The sequence below is a fragment of the Eumetopias jubatus genome, unplaced genomic scaffold, assembly GCF_037043125.1.
Source record: "Eumetopias jubatus isolate StellerSeaLion01/CBP00866 unplaced genomic scaffold, mEumJub1_p1.0 scaffold_11, whole genome shotgun sequence".
NCBI classification, from domain to species: Eukaryota; Metazoa; Chordata; class Mammalia; order Carnivora; family Otariidae; genus Eumetopias; species Eumetopias jubatus.
In genome coordinates, this window is record NW_028274817.1 from 117,844,373 (window position 1) to 117,862,261 (window position 17,889).

Here is a 17,889-nt window from a genome sequence, read left to right on the forward strand (position 1 = left end):
CTTGATCACGGTCTCTGTTACCATAGCCAATTCTTCCCCATCAATTCTACAGCCACTGGAAATATTTTCAACACGCAACCATTTGTTGCCACCAAACGCTGCCGTGGACAGACGGTCACACGCCAGGACAACGTGCCCTTGGGTGAGGGGTGGTGCTTGTGACTAGACCACACAGGCACACGGCTTAATATCTAGAAAATCCATGAAAATCTTGCTGCTTCACATCTACTTACATTCCTTCGAAGGGAAGATTTAAGATGCCCGCTCTAAAAGGTGAAATTAGTGTACAGAACGCTCAGTTCTAAGCCCTGTACGGAGATCTCATTCAGTCCTCACCACCTCCGGACAGAAGTACTATTACCCCATTTCTCATCTCTGGAAACTGAGGCACGAAAGGTGAAGCAACACTCCCAAAGAGTTTCTGTTGTTGTTTAACTGTACTAAGTGATGAAGTCTGCTCCTGAGCGTCATGCGCTTTGCTCTCAGAGGGGAAAACAAGAGTTCAGAGACTACAGTAAAGCAAACCAATTCAGAACGCAGCTCTGGAAAGCGAGGGCAGGGAGGTGGAGGGGCGTGTTCCTGGGCTACAGGGAAATAAATCAGCAAGGTGAAGATTTGGAGTAAAAAGGAGGGATTCTGTTTACCTCTCCACACAATATTATCTGAACAATATGGTGACATGCTTCAGCCCTTAGCTGCCATCGTCACTGGCCATCCTCACTCAAACGCATCACGTACCAAATGCCCTATGCTGTCCTGCTTCAGTCACTGCTGGAATACAGCCATCTGGTTCTGGAAAATTCTGCCACGAATTATCATCTATAATGGCAGTCCCTTCACAAAGCCCTTTCTGATCTCCGCAGCCCGATTCGATCCTCCGAACCCCTTAGTATTTCCCTTCTGACACTTAGCCTGTCCACCCTGTAGGTCAGCCGGTAGATTTGCTAGGATCTGCGGAGATGAAATGAAGCACTTCTGAAGAGGGGTGACAGCATTATTAGGTGTAATTGTGAAGTTGAAGTTTTTGGATTCCAGCTCTCCTTCATTTTCTTCCTCCCTTCTAGTACATTCCATCATGTTATGTCTTAAGCTGTGATCTTCTCTGGCAGGCTGTTTTAGTTCTTTGTATTTTACTCAAACTTTTGAGACAAAATGCTGCCCCTCTCGGCACTAGCCACACTTGAAAGCCGAGCTTTAGCGGGAGAACGTAATTATAAATTTACTTTGTCCCACAAGAGTAACTTAAAGCATCACTGAAGAGGTAGTTGCTTTATGAGAGCAGGACACTCTTCTTGGTGCTTCTGAAATCAAAGCAGATGAAAAGCCTCAATGGGACCTCCACTGAGGTTTGGTCTGCTCCAATATACGGACATTGAACATTACTACTTTAACGTGTTAAGTGCACTGTGCCATTTGCAATTTTATAGGCAACATCTAGAATTATCAACTTGGATATCTCATGTGGCACAACTGTTACACTTTGGGACAAGGAGACTGCTGGTCAGTCCCGAAGGAAATACCTTCACAAAGGAGAAGAGCTGACTTCAATTAACTTCTGCCTTCTCTGTAATTCTATATGCCGGGCTAGAATCATGAAGTAGCAAACATGTTCAGGAACCCCATCAAAACACACTGACTCCTTCAAAACGCAGCACTCCGCAATGTAATAGAAAGAAGTAGCATGATTTTATTGAAATGTTTTAGTACAGTGTTGGACGATCTTAAAATCCTATATTCTAAACCAATACAAGCACTGCAAATGATACATTCCCGAATCTAGTGGGCATCTAAACAAAGGCAGGTTCTAATAGGAGTTATCTGCAAGTTGCTGAATACACTTTCAGTTGGAGGATGAGCAGCTTTGGTGTATGTGTATTTCTGTGGCTCTCCTTTTCAGCTCGATACACGTCGAGTCCAGCCCCCATTCAGCAGAGCTGGACAGAAATGAGACATTTGGTGGTTTCGCTTAATGTTTGCACACAAGCAGCACAGGCTATGGAAGTTCTGGGATCGGGCCACTCCTGAGGCCACCTTCATCTTTCTTCAACTGAAACCATCACACAGTTGAGGTCTACACTGCCACTGTGTATGGCCAAGTCTAGTCAAATTAGTCAACCTAACAGAACACTTGAAAACAAAAAGTGAGGCTAAAAGAGAGAATCAGCTGTTAATAATGATAATGCAAATTTTTATCTAAAGATTATTTTTGAAACTAGCTCTCTTAGACTCAACCTTAAGAGGAAATGATACATTTAAATCAACTTTTTCAGTCATGTCAAGCTGTCTACGCTTGTATGCCGAGGCTGTCTAACCTGTGTGTGTTTGTAACTATGATAATGCAAATTTTTAGCTGAAGATTATTTTGAAATTAGCTCTCTTAGTCTCAATCTTAAGAGGAAATGATTACGTTAAATCAAATGACTACATTTAAATCAATTTTTCAGTCAAGGCCCGGTGTCTACGCTTGTAAGCCAAGGCTGTCTACCTGTGCATGTTTGTAACTACATTTTCATTGGTCTATGCACTGAAATCCCAAGAAATAGATATCCCTCACTTATCAAAACTAAAAATTACATACATCTAAGTAGGCTCTTTACATCATCTCAAGTCAACTCTTCCTAGATAGAGTCAATCCACATTGCACAGCTGACTCTACCAGGCTAAAATACCATTGTCTTTTTTTTTTTTTTTTTTTAAAGATTTTATTTATTTATTTGAGAGAGAGAGCACATGAGAGGCGGGAGGGTCAGAGAGAGAAGCGGACTCCCTGCCGAGAAGGGAGCCCGATGTGGGACTCGATCCCGGGACTCCAGGATCATGACCTGAGCCGAAGGCAGTTGCTTAACCAACTGAGCCACCCAGGCGCCCAATACCATTGTCTTTCTCAAAAACCATTTTAAGGAACAGGAAAATGCTAGTCTCTGCAATGACCCACACGATACTTTTTAACTTCAGCCTCTGCCGTGGTGAAGTTTGAAACCTTAAAGATTGTGGTTCAAGTTTGTTAACGACTTAAAAGATTTGGTTTTGCCACCTGCAAAATTTAGATCAGACAATTTCCCAAGTTTTAAGATTCAGCAGAAGGGAGGGGCTGTTACTATCCCCAGGCTCTGGCTATGCAGGCAAATTCTCCTCAGGGCTGAAGAATTCATTCGGTTATGCACCCATGTGCATACAGCAAAACTCACAGGGACTCGATGCTTGCCTTTTGCCACAGGCCGGGAGGCACCTCACCGAGGGGGATGCTGTCGAGGGCCATGTGTGGATAAAGCAAGCTTTGCCTCCACGGTCGCTCTTGGGCCACCATTTGAACATTATCTTCACAAAACAATGAAGGCTTACTTATTTGTACTTTCTCTGTAGCCTTGCTTACCCACATTTTTCATGGAACGGCTTTAGTTAAAATCATCAGTAGTCTAATAGACTTGCTACTTCTGATTACAAAAGGCAAAAGAATATTAAAACAAAGGAGGTAATATTTAAATATGCATTTGGTGGTACTCACAAAAATTCACCTTTTTATTATGTCAAAAACAATGAACAGACTAGTAAATCTGAGGGGACTTAGGGGAGTCTTTGTTTTGGTGGAAACCCACAACGTGAAATTATTGGAAAAAAGGCAAAGTAAAAGCTAGCGCTAACAAGAGGCCATAAAACACGATGGCGGGCCAGGAGGCGCCCAGGATGGCCAGAGCACAGTGTGAGTGGCCCCGGTGATCCTGCAGGGTCTATCTTGACACTTCTTCAATCAGATCTATTGCTGAACATAATTTTGGAATTTTAGAACACGACATTTCAGGTAAGTGATATAGTTATGTGTTTTCCAGAAGTGACAATAAAAAAAAAAAAATACTGATTGCCTCGGATAGGTCTCACGTTTATCAGAAAGTAAATGTGTCAGTGGCCATCTTAGGCTGCATAAAATTTGGTCAAATTAAGCCCCAAACCCACAATGGTTTATTTGAATCCTGGTTGCTAAAAAGAAAAAAGTAAAATAAAACCAGACTCGGGGTATTATAAATTTTCTAAGGTTCACTCGGAAGCAAAAGGCTAATTCTGTATACAGGGTTTTACCCAAATGTCCATAGGCATTATCATTATTTACACAAAAGGCTTTAATCTGAAGTCACCTTTGGCAACCTTGAAACATATCATCTATGAACTTCTGCAGAATTCCATACTTGAAAGTTGTGGCCTCAAAGTACTGGCAAAACAAAGAAAAGGGTCACCTGTCAGAACCAGTCAGGATGACGAAACCTATCTCATTAACGACAGTTCACTTACAAAGATCAAATAACCACCACCCGCCCCCCCAAAACTGGAAATAAATGGTCTTGAGCTTGAGAAGGGGGAAACAATGCATCTTGGAGGATACAAAGATCGGATGCTTTTGCATTATCCTAGAATCGCTGAGTCCTAGAGCTAAGAAGTCAGGTGAGCGCACACAAGCGAGCAGTCAGAGCAGGCTGGCCCCACACTCCCTGTCCGGGGTCTAGAGCGGCACGTGGCTGAACAGGTAGGACACAGATTCACCGTTGTGTGTTCTTCGGATCGCCTCTGCCAAGATCATCGAGATGTCGATAACCTGAAGGCCGAAAGAAAGGGGGGAGAGGACAGTGGGGCACACCTCAGTCGTATTTAATGAAAAACGTAGAAGCCAGAGAGCCCAGGAACGGTTTCTCCAGCACACAGAGACGTGCGGGCACTAGAACCTCCCACACCCCTTTTCTGTCTTCGAATCACAAACACGCATGGGATCGGGGAAGTGAGACTTTCAGTGCGGACACTCAGAGGCTTTTCAGGGTCCCTATGAGCCAGAAATCTCCTTTTCTTGGGGTGTCTGGTTTAATTTTACTCAATCACGACATGGAAGGTCTCTCTTGCTTTCCAAAAACGCAGTGACTGCGTCACTTAGGGGCACATCTGCGATCATGTCACTCAGGGGTCAGCAAACTAGCTTTCCCGTGAAGGGCCCAAGAGTTTGTTCCCGGCTTTGCAGGCCAGACTCAACTCCGTCCTTGTAGCCTGAGACCAGCCACAGACAACACGTCAACGAATGAATGTGGCTATGTGCCAACAAGACTTCACGTACAAAACCAGCTGGTGGGCCAGACTGGGCCTGGGGGCTGTAGTCTGCGGACCCTCAACTACTGTGCAAAGCTGTTTGGACCATTTTCAAATGCTCGCCCCCTTGTGCCACCATGAACCTCGTCGCTGTTGGATGGATTAGAAATCATGAAGCGGGTCACCCGGCTCCACCTTCGCGCTCTACTGGTGAGAATGGAGGCTTTTAGCGAGGAAATGACTCGCCAAGGTTCACTGCGACATACAGCCAAAACGGGGACGCAAATCCCTTTGACACAGTTCAGGGCGGTGGGTATAAGGTGATTATCAGCAATCCTCTAGTGGCCTCCCAAGGCAGGCAGGGCAGGAAGGGGCAAAGCTCTAAAGATCCTTACCATGGCCTGTGGGTTTTTTCCCCTCCGTTTTTAAAAAACTGTGGTAAAATACATACAATGCAAAAATCGCCTTCTTAACCACACAATTCAGTGGCATTAACTGCATTCTCAATGCTGTGTGGCCATCGCTGTTGCCCGTTTCCAAAACGTTTTCATCATCCCAGCCAGCAACTCTGTCTGCGTTAAGCACCAGCTCCCCATCCCTGCCCCCCAGCCCCTGGCGACCACTCCAGTTTCCGTCTCTCGACTGGACTACTCTGGGCCCCTCAGAGAAGTGGGATCATACAACGTCTGTCCTTCTGCGTCTGGCTGCTTTCGCTTAGCATCATGTTTTCAAGGTCCTCCATATTGTCGCCTATGTCAGAGTGTCCTTCCTTTCCAAGGGTGAGTAATGGGTCCACTGGCTGAACCACACACCCTGGTTGTCGACTCACCTGTGCATGGACATCCGGCCGTTTCCACCTTTTGGCTACTGCAAATAGCAAGGTTTTTTTTACACACCCGTTTTCAAGTCTGGGGGTACACAGCCCGTGGTGGACTTCCTGGGTCATATGGTAATTCTCTTTAGCTTTAGCCCAGCCTGTTTTTAACTACTTTTCTAGTGCGGTTTGATTGGCTTACTGTTTCTAACTCTGACCTCCTCCGGCCCCAGGCTTTCTCAGACCTAGCGTGAGTCACACCCTTCGTTATGAGAAGCCACGCTCTCCCCCAGCTCGCCCTTGGCAACAGTCACACACAGAAGACTCAGGGCTATTTTTCGGCACTGGAGGGAGGTTCCTCGCTACTTGGTTCTGCCTGCCGTGTAGAAGTACCTGAATCTTGGGACAGTGTCTCATTTTGTCCTCTTGCGGAATGGTATTTGTGACAACAACGGCCTCAAAGGCAGCATTATTTATTCTGGAAATGGCTGGCCCCGAGAAGATCCCGTGTGTAAGGATAGCATAAACTTTGGTGGCTCCGGCTGAGAGCAGCCTATACAAGAGAAAACAAAAACAAGAAGCGTACGCCCATATCCTTGAAATATTCTCCCCTTAGTGTGAATTAGAAAGCAAAAAGTGTGTTCCATAAAGAAAAACTGAAAACCAATTCCACTCACGTTTATTAGCCTAAAGAAGAATCTTTTAAGGTATGTATTGGCAAAACTCTTTGTATTCCATGAAATAGGGATTATCAACCATGGCCTTGGGCCTACTAATTCTTTGCTGAGCAGCATCCCTGGCCTCTCCACTAGCAACACCCTTCCCCTCCCTCACTTGTGACAACTGAAGAGGTCTCCAGATACCGTCGAATGTCTCCCGGGGAGCAAAACAGCCCTTGGTTGAGAACCACGGGGTTAAACTAATAAAGCCAGACTACCATCATTTTGAGCTATATTCAGCGTAGAACGATTACTGACATAGTTTGCATTTTTTGTTTCACACTGTCTTTGAAACCCAGTGTGCACCGTCTGTCCTCAGCACGTCTCAAATCAGGCCGGCCACAGCCGGGCTGGGTGGCGGCTCCCACTCCCGACAGCCTGGCTCTCAATCCTTCGGGAGGAGCCAGGGGCTGAGGCGGCTCGAGGGAAGGCCGAACAGAAGGAAGAAAAGCCTCAAGGGAGCCTGCAAGACGGTCTCTTCTCTTCTGTGCTCAGTTTTAGGGGGCGCACCTTCTCTGACCCTTTATTTTAAATACACTGAAAGCTCATCCTTGAAAATGAAAACCAGGCCATAAAGGCCCATGGGGTCTTTTCTAACCAAGAAAAAAGAAATGCGCCTAGACCATCCTTTGGTCTGAAAGGCCTACCACCAAGCAATCAGTGATAATTAGGAAAAACAAGCCCAATTTTTCAGAAGCTGACATTTCTCCTTTCTTAATGAGATGCCCTCACACTTGCCCAAACCATCCCTCATACTTGTCCGCGGCGTGGCAGATGGTACCACACGTGTCAGCCATGTCGTCCACAAGGATAGCCACGCGGTCCTTCACGTCGCCCACCAGAACCATCCGGTCCACTTCGTTTGCTTTCTTCCTCTCTTTGTGAATCAAGGCAAATTCCACATTCAGCCTGTCTGCAATTGATGTGACCCTGCTCGAAGACACAGATAGACATGTAAAATCCCGTCAACATGAAGAAAAGCTCCTGTCGTTATACAGTGGTATTTTAGGAAGGCAGTTAACCAACCACAATCAAGGTAAGGAGGTCATCAGGTCTCACTTGTAAAGCCAGGCCTGGCCTGGGCTGCACAGTAAGCGCGCCATGGGGAGAGACGTGCTGATGTGGCCTTGCATTCGTGGCAGCTGGTGATGAATGCCAGGTGCCTGGACCACTGGATAAAACCACTGAATGAGAAATGGATACACCATCTGTTAAGTGTTTGTGTGGACTTTTTAAAAAAATCACGGGCACGTGCTGAATCACCATATTGTCCATCTTAAAACTAGTATTACACTGCATGTTAACTACCTGGAATTTAAATAAAAACTTAAAAAAGAAGCATAAGGAAAGAGCCCTATGCTTAACAGCATGAAAATACAGTGTATGTGAAAAATCAGTAAGAAAAAAGAAATCACCAACACAATTTAAATCAAGTTAACGTAGAAACTATGACTTGCTCAGTTTGTGGCGCAGCCAGTGGGGACAAAAGTCCCGGCTCACAAATCCACGTAACACAGGGCGTAGGAAAACGGGCTTCACTGCACCGGAGGCCTTGGGACTTGTAAAACGTTGAGTGTCTCTACTCATTCACGGCAAATGCTCAAAAGTCACCTACTCAGAAAGGGCTGGGCTGGCAACAGAAAGAGAAAGTGGCAGGCCAGACATTATCAGTGAGCCCTGGGCATCTGGCTACAACTCTTCTTTTCCAGCACACAAGACTTAATAGGTATATTCCTAGCAAATGATTGTTGAGACAATGTATCACACAAAAGTCTCACACGGAAAAAGCTAGAACAAGACATATAGTTTCATTTCCATTTTTTCTAAACATGTGTTTACATTCTTTCCAGGAGAAAAACAATAAAAGTTAAATCTGAATTAGTTTCACCAACTTCCCACACCAGTTTCGCGCGTTCATACTGACGGTGTCAAGAGTGTCGGGTGAGCTTCCTTCTAAGGGTTACTTTTCCTTGAGCGGGCAACCCAATTGAGCTTCAAAGACTACCCAAGAGTGACCTCTGGTGGCAATATTTTTACCTGCAACAATCAAGCTTCAAAGCTTTTATAAAGGCAGTAGGTTCCAATTGGTCAGATACCTATTTTCTTTGATGAGATGACTTTTTTTTTTTTTTTTGCATGGAACAAAGATGCCATTGATGTCAACTGCATGTATCACTGTGGTACCTGTGTGGCGGTTGTGTCGGTTGGGGAACAGCTTACTCCAGAATAGGAAGAAGATAATGATGTGCAGCAGAAACTTTGGGGAAAAGGAAAGGAGGTGGCCATAAAATCGAAAATAGACGGTCCTAAAAATCTTGACTTTGCTGGCAGAGGGAGCAGGGGTGGTTGAGTGGGACAGCCTTGAAGGGGATCTGAAAAAAATAGCATCTCAGCGCTGGTCAGGTGATTGTGCATTTTTAAAATCAAGGGTTGGGGCACCTGGGTGGCTCACTTGGTTAAGCCTCTGACTCTTGGTTAAGGCTCAGGTCATGATCTCAGGGTCCTGGCTCAGCGGGGAGTCTGCTTGGAATTCTCTTCTGTCTTCCTCTGCCCCTCCCCTCCCTCTCCCCCGCCCCCACAAAATAAATAAAACTTAAAAAAAAAAAAAAAAAAAGCAAGGGTTGGCAAGTAGATGGGGGAATTTGGTATGTAAGATGGTGTTTCAAATCAAAAGAGAAAAGATGGATTATTTAATAAATAGTTTTGGAACAACTAGATAGCCGGGGGGAGAAAGGGCTGGATTCTTCTTCGCTCTATTCCAAAACAACTATCAGATGGAAGAAAAATTGGAACATTAAAAAGGAAAAAGGCAATTTGTCTTGAAATATATGAAATCATGGGAGAAGAAAAAGTGAGAGATGGGTGAATCCTTCCTAAGCCCAGAAGCCGGAACATGAAGAGATAAATGACGACAGAAGAAATGTTCTAGAAGTCCTGCAGAGCATAAAAATACACAATGAGAAGAAATGGAAAAACTTGGGCAAGTACCTGTACTACACCCACAGGAAACAAAGGTGCAACCTCCTGCCTGCAAAGAACTCCTTACGATCTGGGGCGCCTGGGGGGCTCAGTCGATAAAACAGCTGCCTTTGGCTTGGGTCATGATCCCAGGGGTCCTGGGATCGAGCCCCGCGTCGGGCTCCCTGCTGGGCAGGCATCTGCGTCTCCCTCTCCCTGCCACTCCCCCTGCTTATACTCTGTCAAATAAATAAATCTTAAAACAACAACAACAACAACAACACAAAAAACTCCTAATGATCCAAAGGAGAAGGCCTCCAGCCAATGTGACAACAGGCAAAGGCATGACCAGGGCCTCATGGAAATGCCACAGGCCGGAGAGGGTGCCGGACCTTGTCCACGGCAACTGGAATTACCAGGAAAAGATACCGTACCGTCACTACGTGGTTTATAAAGTAAGAAAAGTGTCTGCTCAACTGCTGTGGCCGCAGGCCTGGGCAGAAAGTCACCGGCATTCATACTTGGGATGGTCAACTGGTCTATCTTTTCCAAACACCCAATTTTGTCCCTGTCCATGCAAACCAAAATGGCTCTCGCCCTAGAGGACTTGGCAACTGCCCTTCTAGGAATAGATCCTGTTTGCAAATGCACACAAGATGCAGTCACAGTCCAGTGCTGCGGGACCGTGCTTAAGAGTACGCGCCACAGTATGTCCCAAGTGAGGAATGGGGGAACTCGTGACAGGCATCAGGATGGATGTATGCAGACAATGGAATTAGCACTCAGCTGTAAAGAGCAATAAAGCAGATCTACTGCACAGCTGCGGAATCACTGCTAAGATGGAATGAGGACACGTTTTTTAAAAATCACAGTGAAGAGGTGTGTGCAGCAGATTACTGTGTGTGTGAACTAAAAAGGGAGACGTGTCTGAATAATGTTAATTCTGATGCTGGGAAGAACGGAGGTCTCTAAAGAGGGAAATGGGGGACATGACCCAATTTGAAGTTCTGCGAACAGGATGTGTATTTTTAGACTATATCGAAACAACAGGGTTGGGGGGAAAAAAAAGGCCACACGAGCTTGTGGAATCTATTATTCTTTTGGCTTATTAGCTGCCAAAGTAATTTTTCCTGGTTAAAAACAAAGGACCGTATACTGCATGACCCATCCACTCGAACTGCCCAGAGAGACAGGAAAGAGCTTAGTGGCGGCCAGGGGCTGGGGAGCTGGGGCGCACTTGGCTAGCGGATACAGGTTTGTTTTGGGGTGATGAAAATGTTCGGCAACTAGATAGTGAATACTATCTAATAGCTGAAACCCACCGAGCTGTGCAGTGTAAACAGGTGGGCTGGATGTGAATCATCATCTCTCACTAAAACTGTGACTACCAACAAGTTACATCTTATACTCACCTACCTCTGGCCTGCTTGTTCGCCTCGGAGCTTCCACCGGGCCAGTGGGTTCACCGTATCTGAATGCAGATTCCACTGTGTGACTTACTGAAGTTTCCAAGTAAACGACAAGGATTTCCAGCGGACAGACAACACTCCATGTGCTTTGACCTGGAAGCCCTGGGTGAGGGCTTTGCCACTGCCCGGCTGGTGTCTTTGCAACCTAATTTTCTGCTTCTGTCTTTGATGTATTTATTTGTGTCTCTTTCCTGTCAACGGCCACTTCCTGCCACTGTCAGAGGCCCGGCCTCACCTGTTCATCACCCTCCCCTGTGCAGGGGGCAAACCCACCAAGACAGCAGCTTAGCGCTCGCTGGGGCCCTTCTAAGAATCAGGACCTCTGCTTCCCTGCGTGGGTTTAACGACCGCTTTCTGGGCTACTCCTGAGCTTTTCAGTTCGATTCTAAGCCCCTCAGCCAGGCTACAGGCGGACGAGGGACCCAAATGAGGCAGCTGCATTTTAAAGAAGTCCTGGAGCCCAACGGTCACCGGACACCCTCATGGCATATTTACCAGCTTCCCTGCTTTTGCACTGGACTGACAGACAAGAGGTCTCTTGTCCCTCTCCCTTCCTGATGGAGACCCCTACACTTGGGCACTAAAGCTCCATGCCACCCTGTCTTCCCTTCCCAGATGGCCGCTGCCCAGGTCTATAAGGTCACGCCGAGTCCGCAAGCCTCAGGCCCGTTATCGAATCAGTCTTCTATCACCCTCGCCCTGCATTCTACTCTCTGTAGTGATTGCTCCTTAATTCCCCAAGTCTGCGAAGCCCTTTAGATTCGCGGCTTGGTACCATTTTCTTAGGCTAGTCAGTGTGCCCGCAACCTGATGCTTTCAGTACCATGTCAATTTCTGTCCAACTCGGGAATTTTACAGTGCAGTAATCGTTCCGCCACCCCACGGTGCGGGCCGCCTGCCGCCGTGTTCTCTGCAGACGCTGGCTCTGGGTGGGCTGTGCCCTCTCGGTGTTCTAACTGGGATCATCAGGCATGAGGCTGTCTTCAGTGGGGAGTGCTTACTCAGCAGTTGGGCTTGTGGAATTCTCCCACTGCAGTAGCTTTTTAGCTTGGGACCAATTTTTGTAGGGATGCCTGCACCATAGGGGGACGCAGAGTTCACCGCACATCTGCACATGGCACAGGCTCTTGGTTTGATTTCTCATGAGTGGCTACTTTGTCCCCCCATCCAAACGGCTGGGTAAAGACTGGCTTTCCCCCTGTGCTGCTGGAGAGAGGTCTAACTTTCATCTCCCTTCTCTCTGGAGACCTCTATGTGGGCAGTTAATACCCAAGCCACCAGCCTCTTCCTGGATCTGATACCCAACCCTGAGGCCACTGAAGCAGGGTTTTCAGCTCTTCTTTAGCTCTCGGCCCTGGATATTTCCCATTTCCTTGGTGCCCTACGGACAGAGATTTCTTTTTGAAAACTCTGTTCTATTTTGGCTTCCACTGTCAGGAGTTTGTAGTAGGAAGGACTAGCTTAGTCAATGGTGTTGGTTAATTAAAAGCCTTATTTTCCAATTAGGCTCATTGCTTTTAAAATCAGAAAAGAGTTAACTGAAAAGACACCTCGAGGGACGCCTGGGTGGCTCAGTTAGTTAAATGTCTGCCTTCAGCTCAGGTCGTGATTCCAAGGTCCTGGGATCGGAGTCCTGCATCGGGCTCCCTGCTCAGCTGGGAGCCTGCTTCTCCCTCCCCTCTGCCTGCCGCTCCCCCTGCCTGTGTGCTCTCGCTCTCTGACAAATAAAAATCTTAAAAAAAACACACACACAAAAAAACCCCCCAAAACCACCACCTCGAGTAAAACATATTCGCTGAAAACAAATACGTGCCCGTGTTTCTTGCAGGTGAAGACGCAGTGCCCTTACTTGTCCATTTACAAAATAAGAGCGTTAAGTAATTTAAAACATGCTTCCTTATCTAACACATAAAAAAAAGAACAAAAGAAAACCACGGTGCATTTTGGCTACCTTTTGGCTCCCCCGGCGTCAGGTGAAACAATGATACAGTTCCTCCACTCGGCAATGTTCTCCCGAATCCATTGCAGGACTGCGGGCTCCGCGTACAAATTATCCACCGGGATGTCAAAGAATCCCTAAGGGGAGAAGTCCTATTCAAAAGAAGCCTTTTCAACAGACTCCCTTTTCTTAATTTTAACAGAATTAAATCAAAAGACAGGTATGTTCCAGGGGCCTATGTCAGTGCAATCCATTATCTTTGGAGACATACTCGATTCTCTTAGGATTGCCTATATTCTAAGGAATAGGAGAATGGCTTTGCGGGGGAGTGGGGGAAAAGAGGTCTGTTGTGTCTTAAGCACCTTATTGTAAGCCAAATGCTTCTTCGCATTCATTGTATCACAGAGCAGGCACAGTATGGGCCTGTCTTATAGATGAAGGAACTAAGTTACGAAGGAGGTTAAAAAAACATACATTACAACCCTGCCATTCTAATTACTTTTGAGAAATTGAGATGGAATTATAAAGTTTACTGCCAAGAAGCCATTCCCCCTCCTCTGAAACCGTTTGGACGCAAGCTGGTGGCAGACAGCGGTAACAACTATTAAACCATATTCCCAAGTCCAGTAAAGACGAAAACCCAAGAGAGCAATCACATACAAACTCAAACGCGAGTTCATGTTACCCACTTCGAAAACAATTTAACTTAACAGAGTTAGGCTGTAACCACTTGCATTAAGCCCCCGATCACAACCAAGGGCAAGAAAGAAAATGCTGGAACCTGGATCTGAGAGGCATGCAGGTCCATGGTGATGATGTGATCCGCCCCGGCGACCGAGAGCATATTGGCTACAAGTTTCGCGGAAATCGGAGCACGACTCTAGAAAATAAAGACACAGATTTTACTTCAGGAAAAGGGAAGAGATACCGTAACAAAATCAACATTAAGTCATTTAATACTTTAAATTATTGAATTACTAACAAGAAAATTACCTCCCAACAAGATATTCATTCCATTTTATTCGCCCAATATTGACTATTTACATATAACTGTTGCAAGACAAGGTGCTTGACACTGGATAGAGAGAACAAATCTCAAAGAAGCAAACAAACACATAGACGTGTAACATCACAATGTGTATCATTTAAATAGTGACAAGTGGGAAGAACAAGGGGTACCAGCAAGAGGACGGCATGAAGCCTAAAGAGACTGGGACTCAGAGGCCCCTCTGAGGAAACAGCTTTTACGGCGTGGCCAGCAGAGGGGAGAAGCCAGTGTTCCGGAAAGAGCAGCACGGGGGAGATCACCGAGGCCAAGAGGTCACACCCAGGGACAGAAAGAAGTCCAGCGTGGCCGAGAGAGTGCACGTAAGGGAGGCAGAGGCAAAGCCAACTCCTCAAGAAGAGCTGATGTATCGCAGCTGAAAGCCCATGCCGTCACAAATGAAACAAAAGCCACACTGAAGAAAGAACACCAAATCAAGAATGTGGTGTTTCAAGAAGGGATGCAAGGTGATTTATTGACACTGTATCCTCTCTAAAATTACCTAACTTCTCCACAGCTTTAGCTTTTATATCATAAATCCTGGACAGTTAAGTGTCTACATTAAAAAAAAAAAAATTTAAGAGACTACACAGACACAGATTAAACCTAGGAAAGGTCAGCATTTTACTGTCAACAGTAATATTCTCATACACCAACCCAAAAATATACATGTAAGCTTAAAAGATTTCATTGAGAATCACACAATGTTGTCAGTTACATCTCAAAAGTGAAACAAAATTTCATTCACAATAATAATAAACGATCCCTATAAAATACACAAGAATATATTCATGTAAAACATACACGGGAAGGAACTACATCATAATGTTCACAGATCATTTCTAGTTTCTCTTAACACACCATGCTTAAAAAAAAAAACCAAAACAAAACAAATCAAAAGAGGCCGCGCCTGGGTGGCTCAGTCGGTTAAGCGTCTGCCTTCGGCTCAGGTCATGATCCCGGGGTCCTGGGATCGAGCCAGGTGTTGGGCTCCCTGCTCAGCGGGAAGCCCGCTTCTCCCTCTCCCACTCCCCCTGCTTGTGCTCCTTCTCTCGCTGTGTCTCTCTGTCAAATAAATAAGTTATTTAAAAAAAAAAAAGAAACCTATTACTTTATAGTAATATACGTGAACATTAGCTATAGGAACCCTCACTACAATGGCACGTGGAGCTTCAGGATGGGGTGCTTTCAAGCCTCCCAACTCCTAGTCAATTGCAGACCCAACAGGAAGAGGCGGACTCGACCGTGCACAGGGATACTATGCTACTAGTCCGGCGGGAGGAAGAGATGCTTTCATGGGCCCCAGGGAACAGCTCAGCCAGTGAGAAGCCCCACACACTTTGAACTCCCAGGTTCCTCTGAGGGACTTGCAGTTCACAACAGCCCTCCCAACTTCCCCCTTCTCTCCTTCAAATGCCTACCTCTCCTTTGTCCTCCAGACTTGCCCCGCCTTGTTTGTTTGCAATTCTTTCATTCCCAAATAAACGCACCTGTTGCTGGTAAAGTAACTGGCAAGAGTGTATTCTCCAGGTTTGCATCACTTGGTGATCAGAGGGGTGATCCAAGAGAGGACCCCGAATGCCTCCGGGGCTGGTGAGCAAACAGGTGCCGTACCCCCGGAGCTGCTGGGGCTCACTGCTTTATCGACGAGCCTGGGGTTTTAAGGTTAAGTTTTTTCCTGGATTTTGAGCTTCAGGCCTTGTGTCTAAGCTTTCTGGGCTTTACTCGGGATCTATGTAAGCCCTCGGTTTTGGGGTTGTTTTTGTTTCCACCTCTGAGTACTCATTTGGCCTTCTGGCCCATTCAGACTGTTCCTGACGGACCTGGGCTAAGCTTCCGGTTTGATTCCTGTCAGGACCGTTCCTAATGAAACTGCAGCTGGGGCGCAAGGGTGCAGGAGCACCTGGCTTTGAGGGTCCCCCACACACCAGGTTTGGCCACCGGCTGCTGACAAAAATCCAAAGGCAGAGAAAGGAGTGGGGTGCAACAGGAAAGGAACTTATTTCAGTGAGACCAACACCCGGAAGACAGGAACCAGTGTCTCCAAGACGGTCTCCCAAGTGCCAGAAAGACCTCTAGGTTTATATGAGGAAAATGTGGGACAAGGGTATGTGGGGACGTGCAGGTGGGCAGTGAAGGTCAGGTCGAGGACTCGTTTGCCCTGGGGCCAATTGCGGGGCACTCGCTGCTTGGGCCAGCCATTGCTTGAGGGGGTGATTTTGGTTCCTCTCAGGGGATGCTGTGCCCTCAGGGTCTTTGGCCGAAGTTAAGAGGGAAGCTGGAAAGGGAAACTTCATTAGAAAGTACAGACTCAGGCCAGAATGGAGGCAATGGAAGTCCTGTTGCAGAACTAGGCTGGCCTTCCGTCTGACGTCTTTTCGAAAATCAGCCTGTTCCAACTGGAACTGTGCCAATCTGACTGTGAAGGCCTTCGGTCCTATTCCCCTTTGGGGCTGGGCTGCTCCTCCAGGAACTGTGCTGGCCTTTCCTCTGATCCCTTCTGGAACCAGGCCGTTCCTGAAAAACCTCTAAAAAATGGGATCCCGGTCATCAAAATGCTCCGAGGGCACGTTGCTGCCCGCCTCCCCCCGCCCCCGCAATGGGACTCCAGCCGGCTTTATGTTTAAAATCTATGGTCCCCTCCACGTGCACATTTATAAATAAATGGACTGACTTAACCAGAAGTAATTTAGAACTTCAATGGCCATTATGGGGAACTTTCAATCTCTCCGAACTTCATTTTCTCAAAGCTGAATTGGACAACAACCACGGTTCTAAAACTGAATGCGATTTCCATTTTAAGCGGTATTTTGAAGCTTCCAAACATGATCAGGAATCCAAAACTGCCTCTTTCCAAGGTACACTTTACAAACTAAGTGAGGCCAACAATTAAAAAAAAAGGGGGGGCTTCTGAAGCCTCTTCTCCACCCTGCCCCCCAGACCCGAGGCAGCTACCTCGCGCTCCGGCCCCGCCCCTGCGGCGCCATCTTCTTTCTCTCATCTCCTGCGCTCTCCTCCTCATCCTTCAGCGGAACCTTCCTTTCCTCAGAAGCTCCCTCCGCTCTCTCTCCTCTCCTGAACCAGTTAAAAACTGCCCCTTTAATGTTAAGTCTTCTGAGGATCTAAACAGACCCCCAAGTTTCTTATGTTACCTGAACTAAGGCTGAACTTCCAGCCATCATTAAAGAGTTTCCTAAAATGACTGGGACCCCCATAGGTTTGCTGAAGAATTTAACATAATTATTCCAACTTACCACCCTGGTTTCTCAGATTTTTTTTTTTTTTAAGATTTTATTTATTTATTTGACAGAGAGAGGAAACACAGCGAGAGAGGGAACACAAGCAGGGGGAGCGGGAGAGGGAGAAGCAGGCTTCCCGCCGAGCAGGGAGCCCGATGCGGGGCTCGATCCCAGGACCCTGGGACCATGACCTGAGCCGAAGGCAGACGCTTAACGACTGAGCCACCCAGGCGCCCCTGGTTTCTCAGATTTTTATCAATTAGTGCACATGCTTGTTGGTGAGGGCCAGGCCAAACATTGGATGAAGCTAGCCCAATGGGAAAATCCCGAGCAGGACCCCTATCTTTTGGCAAGATGCTAGAAAACTTGCTGGAAATCTCCACTGAACAATTATAATGGCTTATCCTAAGTCTGTTGACTGGAACAAAAATCTGGCTTACACACAAAAGCTTGCTGAATCTGTTCATGGTTATTACAATTGACTCCAAACTGTCTTTAAAGAAAATTCTGGTCTTCCTTTAGATGCTGAATCCATCGGGGTTAACATTTAATTTTGTGCTAATTTAATGACTGCTCCAGGATCTTTCCCTTTTAGGTAAAAGGACCAGGATGGAATGAGAAATTAAGTCCACTTCAGATCTG

The 17,889-nt window shown here is 46.5% G+C and overlaps 1 protein-coding gene across 2 annotated transcripts in view; it reads right to left on the reverse strand.

The window, feature by feature from the left end:
* Positions 1–1,664: 1,664 nt before the first annotated feature.
* Positions 1,665–17,889, reverse strand: part of PRPS2 (phosphoribosyl pyrophosphate synthetase 2) — a 38,332-nt gene continuing 22,107 nt past the window's right edge. Inside the window, exons 3-7 of one of the 2 annotated variants that reach the window (XM_028115019.2) lie at positions 13,745–13,843; positions 12,976–13,100; positions 7,354–7,527; positions 6,272–6,431; positions 1,665–4,585 (exon numbers count right to left, since the gene is read on the reverse strand). In XM_028115019.2, the coding sequence (XP_027970820.1) occupies positions 4,493–4,585; positions 6,272–6,431; positions 7,354–7,527; positions 12,976–13,100; positions 13,745–13,843 (651 nt within the window). In that variant the 3' untranslated portion in view covers positions 1,665–4,492. Of the gene's footprint in view, positions 4,586–6,271; positions 6,432–7,353; positions 7,528–10,967; positions 11,214–12,975; positions 13,101–13,744; positions 13,844–17,889 lie in introns of those variants that run through there. The other variant, XM_028115020.2, reaches the window with a different exon arrangement.